We start from the raw sequence: 11611 nt of genomic DNA on the forward strand, positions 1-11611 counted from the left end.
CACTTTCTCTGTGCAATTACTGTATGTGTATTTTTTCTTGGTGTCCTTCTTGGGTGCTTGCACAACAGTGATCTCTAAGGGAAGAGATCCCATTACAAGTCATAGCCTCGCAGTGTAATTTAGGTAGGAAGGGACCTCTGGAACTCATTTTGTCCACCTGCCTGCTCAGAGAATGGCCAACATCTCCAGATTGCTCAGAGCATTCTTCAGTTGAGTTTTGACTATATGTAAGGATGGAGAATCCGCAGTCCCTCTAGGCTGTCCCAGTATTTGATTTCCCTCACTGTTAAAAAAAAAAAACACAAACCCAAACCAAAAACCAAACTGATTGAGATACTCCTTTTTTTTGCATCTTGTTACCAATGCCTCTCTGTGCATCTCTGAGATGAGTCTGACACCCTTCCATTACAGATTTGAAGAAAGCAATAAGGTCTCTGCTTTGCCTTCTTAACTCCAGGCTGAACAGGCCCTGTTCTCTCAGCTTCTTGTCTGTCCTCTGCCCTAGTCCCCTGATCACATCTGTGAGCACAATGAATTGGGCTGTTGCTGTTATGTCTGCTCAGTGCCTGCCTGCTGCCTTGCCTCAGAGACAGAGAAGTTTCGGCTGCTTTGTTAACTTTAATCATGAAAGTTTAGTTGCTTACCAAGTCAGTTATTGCAGGCACTTGAATCTGCTGTTTACAGAGTATGACTGAATGAGAAGGGGAAATTTAGCATGATCCCTTTCAGTTTTGCTGTCTCCTCACAGAGACTACAGGTCATGGCAGATAAGAGGGCAGCACTTACCAGCCTTTCTGCTCCACGGGCTAAAGTGTAAGGGGAAAATAAAATTTTGCATTTTGCTGTTGTGCAGGATCACACTGCCAAATTTGTTGCTGAGCACTGGTTAGATTGAAAGGTAAAGCCAGTCTGCTGGGCATCCATTAAAGGATGAGCCGTTGGGTAGATCATCTATTGCACAGGATAATTTTATTGTGGAGGGTAGGACACCTACTGACTGTGGTGGGGAGAAGAGCAGCAGAAAGCAGAAAGGCTCCAGTGGTCAGCTAAAGGAGGTCCATATACTGACTGTTCATTCTTGTGGGCTAGTGCATAAATTTAAGCTCTAGCTACTGCTCTTAGAGGCTGAGTAAAAGAGATTTGATGGAAAACTCATGTCATGTAAGGAAAACATTCAGATCAGTGGAAACCTAGTGGTGGAATAATGAATGAATTAGAGACTGAGGTCCAAAAAAGGCTAAGGTAGACCATTGGGAGAAAACTGAAGGGCCTGTAAACACTTCAAGAGAGAAAAGGTGTTGCCTAAAGCATTTGGGAAATAGTTAAAAAAATTACTAGGAGATGGAGCAGTCAATGCTTGTGGCTAAATTGTTGTTTTGAGAGGCTTTGTACAGGAGAAGTAAGTGAGAGCCTGCAGACATGTTTTCCAAACATTTTTCTTCTTCAAAGAGAATAATAAAACCGATCTCCCTATAACTCATCTTGAGAATCAAAATGCAGATTCCCTAAGAGATCTAGAGAAGGGTCATGGTATTGTAGAGGTTGTGACACTTCTCCAGAACTTTGTTATAGAAGTGACTAATGGGAAGAAAAGCTGTTAGAGATGTATCAGCAGAAGTGAAAGACACAATCAGCCATAGCTGTAAATCCAAGTTGCACAAGATCTTCTGATCCACATTTCATTCTCTGAAAATGTAAGCCCCCAAAATGGTTAAAAAAATATTTTGCCAATATTTATGGATTGAATTTGGCAAATTCCTTATGTGCACCATTTTTAACCACGTATAATAAATGGTTCTCATGAATTTTCCATACCTTTCAGTGATGATATTACAAATTGGGGTCATTGTTCAACTGGAGTGCAAGAAACATGGGTGCAGCTTTCTTTTTATACATTTCTGTGTAATTTTTCTATTCTTAATTGTCTGTGTACTCCAACTTTTGCATTCAGGGATGCTGATGAAAGCAGCTGCTATTTTTGTTCATTTCAGATTTTTCCTGTTAAGAGTCCTGAACTCTGATGGAGAGTTACTTTTATTCTTTTTAAGTTTGTTGGATTCTCTTAATTAGAATACAAAGCAATATGAATGTTCTCTTTGTAAGGAAAAATAGCTAAAAAAGATTTCTTTATTGAAATGAACTCACAAATTCTGTCAGGTTCTTAATCCAAGACTGTTGATTCAAGTATAGACGATTTACTGATAAATATTAAAACTTTGCACTTACAACTTATAACAAAAAATAAAAAAGTGCACTTTTGGATATCCTTGTGTCTTAAACTATCAGGAGACATTTGCAGTATACATAAATGAGACAGATCTGGAATAAATGACTACAAAAAGGTCTCATATCAAATACTCAAATGAGAGTTTGTTTTCAAAAGAAGAAGGGTACCAGGGCAAATGTCACTAATTCCCACCTTTGAGTGTGACTGTAGAGAAAGGCAGTATCTTTAAAAAATAGTGACCAAACACAGTTTCAAGGAAAGGAATCAAGGTGTGGAAGCTTTTTCTTGAAAGCTAAGTGTTTTGGGTGGTTTTTTTGTTTGTTTGTTTGTTTTTTTTTTCAATTCCTTCAAACATTTTTGGTGCTTTTAAAAGAGCAGATAGCTAAGCAACACTGGAGAAAGGGAGCTGGGAGCCCTACATTAACTTGTGTAACTTACACTGACACATAAAATGCAACATTTTTCATGTTATAGTTCAGGCAGCAAAGAGAAAGATTGGGCTAATTTTGTATCTTAGAGTGAAATAAATAAACATGGTATGTTCTGTATCAGCTTCACATTTACATTTGTTTATGAATGTGTTTTATCTTTGTCTAATTTACATACCTAACACCTTTTCTTATCTTCCCTTTTATTTTTTTCACCCCTCAGGAACAGGAAAAACCCTAAGGGATGAAGGTTGTATGAAGGTTCACCAAAGGTATTGTTGTTCTGAATTCTAGGGGTCAACCCACAAGTCTGTGTTTTGTCCAAGTTGCAAAGTACAGGGATGGCTAAGGTTGGAGTTCATTCCACTCCTCTTAAATAGGCCAAGATGTTGCCTGATTTCAGTGTGAATGGGCTGAGCACAGACATAGGTGGATGTAGCAAGTCCTGGTTTGCCAATAATTTTCCTTAATATTATCATGGGTCTCTCAGGTTGGCTGCAAGACACTGTAGGATAACTAGGATGCCAGAGCCTGGGATGCTCTGAGTGCTGTTTGGCCCTCTGTGCCCATCTAGAAGCATCACAGGACATTATTTATGCACAGAGCATAGCTGTCGTTGAGTACTGTAGACAACGCACTACTGTCCCACTGCTTGACTAGCTTTTCCATTACTATATTTTCCTTGGTGTCTTATATAGTGAGCAGGAACGCATTTTTGGATTTCATTGAGACAGATGCTCATTTATAACGTTTTTGAAAGTAGCCTAAAGATCAGGAAAAAAGATTCTCAGTGTTTCTCTACTTCTTATGCTCCACTTGGACTTGACAGACAGAAAATTGTGCCTGACTCACAACAAAAGTAGTATCCTGAACATTTTATTATTCTTAGCCCTGTGAGTTGTGTTTTGCACAAATCAACTTCAAAATTGGCTGTATTCCCAGTTATGCAAGACACCTGGACCTGCTGGTGTTCTGTGTCTATCTGAAGTCCAATGATCTCAGTGATCTTTGCAGGAAGATAGAGATCCCTTCACACAGGGTTCCTTGCGGCACTGGTACTTCTGAGTGTGGTTAGTGCTTCAGCCTGTCATATAATCAACTATCATCTACTATCATGTGTTCCTGTGCAGAATCAGTAGGACTCCATTGAGACAGAAAAGTTGTCTGTAAAATATTGCACTGAAAGACAAGGACTTTCTTTTTTTTTTTATCTGTTGAAACTAGTGATCTTAAGATGTATTGTGAAGGCCTTATATCCCTCATATCTCTGTTTCTGCCCAAGCTGGAGGAGAATTAGAGGCATCCCTGTGCTTGGAGAAATGGCGTCCTTAATTTTAAAAATGGTCAGCTGCTCTTTCATTTACTTGTACATAGTTTTCAAAAAACACAGTCCAAGATGTGTGAAACCCACATCTCTCCTGAGAGTTCCCTAAACACCAGATCAAAGGTGATTAATGGTTGATGATAGAACTTTCCATCTCTGTTTTGATGGTAATTCACTTTACGTGAAAGATGTGAGGATTCTTCACTTCAGAGAAGGATAAAGCATCTCTCTAGCCTAATAATTACAGCACTCACTCAGATGTGGGTAGACCTAGTTTCAATGCACTGTGCCAAACACTGCTTAGGTTTTTTATGACAAGACCGGAGGTACCTCTTTCCAGCATGTCTGCTTTGGTCACTGAACCATTGAACCATTTTTATGAAGATGGTGAAGCAGTCCTTTCCAAATGGGCCTGCTAAATCTGATGAAATGAAGAAAATTACCTAATTTGTGAACCTGATGGAATGAGGCAGAAGCCCTCTTAAATGGGGAATGGCATACTGATGGAATGCTACAATTTTAAAATATAGTTAGGATCATTGCAGAACATGGGCTGCACTAGACACTACATTCTTAAACACACAATGCTGCTCCTCATTGATGTATCCAAACTCTTGGCTGTCTATCTTATAATGGATTTTTTTTCAGTCTAGGCCTTCCCTGCAATACAAGGGGAAAGACAAAGAGAGATTTTTAGAAACTAGCATCTCATCTGGGCCATCTAACTTGGGCAAGTGAGTTAGCACTGAAAAAGTTTGTTAGGAAAAACAAGTTCAACAGACTGAAGGCTGATGTGCTATGCCACACTGTGCTAGATGTAGAAACCTCTCCTCTTTAGAGGAATTTCTCCATTCCTCATGTTTCATGAAGATGTTGACCCAAGTCCTTGTCAATGTTATATCTCCAGTTTATGGAGATTTTGATCTGGTATAACTTCTTGGGTACCTCTGAATAGCTTTGCATTGTGCAGTGTGGACATTCCCTTAAGGCATGCAGAGTTAGGTGGCAGATGAATATCAACTTTGAAAATTCTTTCTAAATGGTGGACTAGGTGCTTAAATGATGGGCATAGGTGCTGAAAGAGGGACATTTCAGGATTAGATTAACAGTCTTAGTTGACAAGAGAAACATTCAAAATGCTAATAGTTAAACTGTATACAAAAATATCACACTAGGCAAGCTTAGTCAGCATATCAAGAAATAAACATCCCTAGCTCTGAGATAACCCTTAATATATTTCTCACACCTCTCTGTCACTTTATATGCCTGAATCCTGTCTAAGGATAGTGCCTTATTCCACCTTTGTTGGTGCATACTTAGGTCCTCTGTTTCAAAAGAACAACCCAAGGGAGAACTTCCTTCATTAAGTACAGATGGAGAGGGGTGTGAGTCACTTCCTAGCAGTTAGGTGTATGGGTTTCAGTGTCAGCCTCCAGAATTGCTATGTCATGTACAATTTGTGAATTGGAAGGTTTTTCTGACCATCTATTAAAGTAGGCCACTTCATTAAATGGCCATATTTTTGTGCAGCAAAATTTGGTCCCAATGGATTGATGTACTTTGACTGTCCTGGAAGAAGACAAAACCCTTTCCAGGATGAATGCTACAGAAGTACAACACCGACCCCTGAATGAGTTACTTCAGGGCAAGTTATGGTACAGTAGCTGTTCTCCAGGAATTGCCTGTGTGGAGACTTTCTGTCTATGTCATATAAGGTGAATGACAGTCTGCCACAATGTAAACACAAAGTTAATAACACTGATGAGGCAATGTGGATGCCTTCCAAACTGAGATACCTAGAAAATGTTCTGTACCCCACTTTTAAACTGCTGTTATAACTCCATCTGGATGGTATGATTAAATAGATCCCAGTTTTCTGGATTTTCTTTAAGTTCCTTTATTTCATCTTTTTCTTTTATTTTCCTTTCATTTTTATTTATTTTATTTTTATTTCTATTTTTTTAACAAATAGTAGATTCAAATAGATCAACCAGATTCCTTGGTTGGCCATATCTGCATCAGAAGATTTATCTGAAATCTCATGTCTCAAAAGTTCTTTTGTTTCTTATAGTATATCTGAGAATTATCATTATCACTGCAAGAAGGTAGACATGTTAAGGACTATTTCTCTAGGTCAGAAATTAATACGTCTTGGCTTGAAGTCAAAGGAAAATGCAACCTTTTTTCTTTTTGTTCATCAGCTTCAATCTCACATGAAGCTACACCAGCCAGCAGCTATTATTGTAGTTCTAGTATTTTTTCATCTGATATGTCTAAGTGTTTTGTTTTAAACTTGGCTCCCTGATGATGGTCAGAAATGAAATAGTGAATTCTATGTTTTGGTCCTCATTTGGATCTCAGGATTCTGCAGACCTAGCTCTGCTCCTTCTATCTCTTCCTCTATGCACTAAAATCAGAGCCAGCCTCAGCCAGATTATGCCCAATCTCATCTTCAAAAGGTTCATTGGTTGTTTTTTTTATAGGAATAAGTTTGTCTTCCCAACCACTCTGACCTCTGTCTACTGTAAAACTGCCAGAAAACAAACTTTCCTACATTACTCCTCATTCCACCTTCTTCTGTTTCTTGTTTTGCTCTCCTCCTGATTTTTTTCCTGTCTTCTCTATTGCTATAATATTAATTTCCACCCAAGCAGCATCAAAGCAAAGACCAAAGAGTGTGATTTGCTTCCTTGGTGAGGCTTCTGGGTTGCCTGTGATGCAAAGATGAAAGCACTCCTTTCCCCATAGTGCTATATAACATTGTCAAGGAAATATAGTAAATGCATGAATTCATGGTTTGCATTACTTTGAATTGTCATTCATATTCAGATTCAGAGAAAACAACCTGGAGCTTTGAAAAGATTTAAACAAAAAAGTGGAACTGTTAATTGTTGCTTATTTTCAAATTGCATTTGGCAACAGCAAAAGTCCTGTGTTCAACATATTTGCATATTTTCATGCTGTTTCTAAACAAACCCTTTTGTGAAAGCAGCTAGACATTTGAATCATGCCAGAAGAGTAACTGTGTATTTGCCTTGCAAATTTTAATGTAGGGTTTTGCAAATACAAAGGCTCCATGTATCTTTGGGCTCCTGAATGGCTAGCTCAAGTTAAAGAGTCTCTGCAGCAACCAGAAATCATCAGGCAACAGCACAGTGAGATGCTAGTTTGACAGTATCACAGAATCACAGAATCAACTAGGTTGGAAAGGACCTTGAAGATCATCCAGTCCAACCATTAACCTAGCACTGCCAGTTCCCATCTACACCATATCACCCAGCGCTATATCGACCCTACTCTTAAACACCTCCAGGGATGGGGATTCCACCACCTCCCTGGGCAATCCATTCCACTGCCTAATAACCCGTTCTGTAAAGAAATACTTCCTGACATCTAGTCTAAACCTTCCCTGGCGCAATTTGAGGCCATGCCCTCTTGTCCTATCACTTGTTACTTGGTTAAAGAGGCTCATCCCCAGCTCTCTGCAACCTCCTTTCAGGTAGTTGTAGAGGGCGATGAGGTCTCCCCTCAGCCTCCTCTTCTCCAGACTAAACAACCCCAGTTCCCTCAGCCGCTCCTCGTACGACATGTGCTCCAGACCCTTCACCAGCTTCGTTGCCCTTCTCTGGACACGCTCGAGTAATTCAATGTCCTTTTTGTAGTGAGGGGCCCAAAACTGAGCACAGTAATCGAGGTGCGGCCTCACCAGTGCTGAGTACAGGGGTAAGATCACTTCCCTGTCTCTGCTGGCCACGCTATTTCTGATGCAAGCCAGGATGCCATTGGCCTTCTTGGCCACCTGGGCACACTGCTGGCTCATGTTCAGCCGGCTGTCAATCAACACCCCCAGGTCCCTCTCTGACTGGCAGCTCTGATGGCAGTACTGTTGGCCCTGTTCAGATCTCATGTATCCATAAATCCAGAGTAAGTCAGGTGGCTTGAATTGAATTATCAGTGTAAACAAACAGTATTTTGCACCTTAGTACTTGATTCTACACAGTGGGATTCATTACAACAGAAATAAACAGAATAAGAAATATCTGGTTTATATTGTAAATATACAAAATATTGCTTATGTAAACACTTTGAGGCCATTGCTTCAGATTCAGGAAGAATTCAATCACTGTGTAAAACAGAGACAAACTCATCCAAAACCCTCCAAACTTCATGAAGCATTGTTAAATGTGAACTGTATTCTGCATTCAATCCTATTCCACATTGCCATTTTTGAAATGCTGCTTGCAATGGGCAAAGTTAGACCTTTTTCTCCACGAAGATACTGAATTTTATAGCTTGGGTTTCTCTCCAAGTTTCATGAGATACCTTTTTTCTTTTGAATCAAGTGACAGCTTCAAATAAAGAATACCTCTTTATTAATACTACCTTCAGGGAAAGATTGCTTTATTTGAGCATATGTACCATGATAAAAGTATGCATCTACTCCAGGAGTTCTAAAGTATTTGCCAGAGCAAAGATGGCCTGAAAAGCTATTCAGACTTCACAGTTTTCAACATTGATCTGTAAAATCACTTCTCTTTAAATTATTGATTTGGTTTATTAAGAAAATACTTATAAAACAAGATGCATATATAGAGTTTGGAATTTTAAAGAAACTCTCTTTTTAAGGAAATAAATTCTGCAGATTAGTAAAAAGACCTCCCATCAGTACTGAAGGTTTACACATAAATGCATAAATCTTGAGTGTGATTCCCCCCCCCCCTTTTTTTTTTTTTTTTAGTTACAAAGAACATCTGAATCAAAATAAGATAGTACAATTCCTTTCCGGAAATCTAATTAAGAGGCTTGACCCATTCCCGTTTCTTGCTTGGTATCACATTGACACTTGACTGTGGAATTCCTCTAGATACACAAACTAATTTGTCAGCTTAGCCTTGAAAAAAGCTGTTTTCTCTTCCTTAATTTTGAATGCCAGAATCAGCAAGGCACATACAAAGCAGTTCACATGATGAAGGAGCTAAAACTGAAAACTAAAAAGTTTCTGCATGCCCTCAAAAGCAGGAAGTCAGCTGCAAGAAACTGAGTTGAAAACCATTAGAAATATGCTTAAAGTTTTACGGTCACATCTACTGCAGTTTTAGAACTAAATCTTATGCATCCACATAATAAAAAGTAAATGAATAGAGCTCTGTACTTACCATAGGTTCTTGCTTTCTGTCTCCACAAGTCTGCTAAAGAGTATGTACTGTACTAGAGAGAGTCAAAAATGTTCTTTGTCCTTCACTGTGCACTTCCTTTTTTGAAAGTGTATGTGGTCTATCCAGCCTTCACAGGAAAAGATATCAGCAAAATCCTTGCTTTGCATATTATCAGAGACCTATCAGAATTTTTAACAGCATTTGTTTAGGATAAACTGTACCACTGTGAAGGACAAATGACAGTGAATGAGCGTTCATTATTTTTATGACCTCCAAGATTATAATGAAAACCAGGTCTGTGCTGATGAGGAAATTATATAGTATATCTTTGACTGAATTAAAAAGGCAAATATAGTTTGGTTTTGTCTTTCATACGTGGGGCTCCTGAATTTTTGTGTATTCAGGCTTCACTACCGACTCTGTGCATGTCTCCTTCTGGCTCAGATTTTCATGGATGTTTAAAATCTGAAATAACTTTCTTCCTCTAATAAGCTGAACTATATTTCTGGCAATTAACCTTTGACTATTCAGCTCTTCATACCTGGTATTATCAGAAAAATTGGGTTGTCCTGGTCTGACAGGATATTAAAGTTCTGAACTGCTGCAGAATTCCTATGCATCAAAATTAAAGGAAGAAAGGGCATATGGCTGTAAACCTCACTGAGCTGGATCTAGCAAAAAAAAGCTAAAACAGAGGTCTTAATGAAAAGAGATGAAGGAAGGAAGAAGAGGAGTGAAGTACATGCTAAATGCAGGGGAGGTCCTGCAGGGAGGTCCAACTACTAAATAAAAAATCAGCTGAGTTTTCAATAAGCAAGCTTCTTTGTATGAAGTAGTGCGGAACAAATAAAAATGATAGTAAAGTAACAGAAAATACCATATCTATGTCACAAGCAAGATTTAAACTGCATTCTGTGATGAAATCAGGATTTCCTCATAATCTCAGCACTTGAGCACTGAAAGGCTTGCTGCATTGCTGTAAATTCCAAACCACTGATTTTCAATTAAACTTTCAATGCAATATATCAATATTGTCTCTTATATAGGTAATAGCAAATAGCACTCAGATACCTCTAGTGGCAATTAGCAAACATATTACCTCTTTTCTAAGAAGCAGAAAATTACTAGGACAGCTACAGGTTTATTTGCTTAAGCACAACATTATGCAACTCTAAGAACAAATTTGAAAAAAACATTTTGAAAGAGAAAATATTAGGTATATGTAGATACATTTAAGGTAGGTTTTATTAAAGATGGATTACATCTGAATAGCTTAATATCTGTTTTACAAAGTTTAACAGGCATTTTAGGCAAAGGTAGATTTAAGCAGAGTATTTCATATAATGTCCTTTGCTGAATTTTAAGTGATGAGACTTGGGAGAGGATGTGACCTGTCAGAAAGACTGCAAGATAGATAAGGAACTGGCTAAACTAACATAAGTTTAGAAGTGGAAGGGGTATTTCTGAGTTTAACTGGGATTACTAGCAGTGTTCTGCAGGCATAGGTCATGGGACTGATCCTGTTCATTACCTGGGTCAGGAGTCTGGTTCAAGAGCTGGGTGTACACCAATGTTATCTGAAGATGTACTAAACTGAATAGTTCTACTAATGCTGGGGAGAATCAGGTCATTGCACAGGAAGAATGAGAAGGCTTTGTGTATTGGAGTGATAGAAGTCAGCCAAAGTTTAATGATAAAGTCATATACCTAGGGCTAAGAAAGTGAATTTTTGCTTTGAGCCAGGGAGACTGTAAGTATGAGTCACTAGATGACATGCACATATGAAAAGTGCATGTGATTCGAGTGCACAGAAGGCAAACGATTTTTGAGATGCAGGAAAAGAATTTGTGCAGAGTACCGATGAGAACTCATTTAGAGATTTGTGTGTGGGTCTAGTCAACTACGTTGAGTGACCATGAATTTAAATTGACACAGGTACAGGTGAAGTCTTCTAGTATGAGTAGGACTTCTTGGCTTCTGAAAGGACACTGAAAGAGCTTGCCTCTACTCAGAAAGTAGAGATGAAAAAAGCTATGACAAAGTCTGTAAGTACCAAGGAAGAATGATTATTTATACTAAAAAATAGAGGATTGAAATCAAATGGGTATAAATAGGGTGTGAGTACATCTGAAGTGGGAATTAGACAAAATTTTATTTTCATTTATATTCATTCATATTCAGTAAAGATCTTCCAAAAAGAATAGAGGAGGAAGGAGATCAGTAAGGCTTCCATATGCTACATGAGCAATTTATGAAAAGAGACTTAATGACAGGACAAGGAGAATTCTGATGTTAGAAAAAAACCCTGTTTGTCAGATGGAGAATACTAACTGTAATGGAAAGATGCTTGGTCAGCATGTCTGGTCACACTGAGGGTTAAATCTCAAACTATGGTAGGTTTCCCTTGGCCTATCTTCTTTTTATATTTTTTTAATCAGGAACGTTTGCATATGCAGCTTTTGAGAAATTGCTCTGT

At 38.5% G+C, this 11611-nt stretch overlaps 1 protein-coding gene across 2 annotated transcripts in view; it reads right to left on the reverse strand.

Annotated features, from left to right (window-relative positions):
- FYB1 (FYN binding protein 1) overlaps positions 1-9196 on the reverse strand; it is a 68499-nt gene extending 59303 nt beyond the window's left edge. For both annotated transcript variants that reach the window (XM_074856285.1, XM_074856282.1), the window contains exon 1: positions 9136-9196. In XM_074856285.1, coding sequence (XP_074712386.1) covers positions 9136-9138 — 3 coding nt within the window. In that variant the 5' untranslated portion in view covers positions 9139-9196. The remainder of the gene's footprint in view (positions 1-9135) is intronic.
- Between the last annotated feature and the right edge of the window lie 2415 nt (positions 9197-11611).

Source organism: Strix uralensis, chromosome Z, assembly GCF_047716275.1.
Source record: "Strix uralensis isolate ZFMK-TIS-50842 chromosome Z, bStrUra1, whole genome shotgun sequence".
Taxonomy (NCBI): domain Eukaryota; kingdom Metazoa; phylum Chordata; class Aves; order Strigiformes; family Strigidae; genus Strix; species Strix uralensis.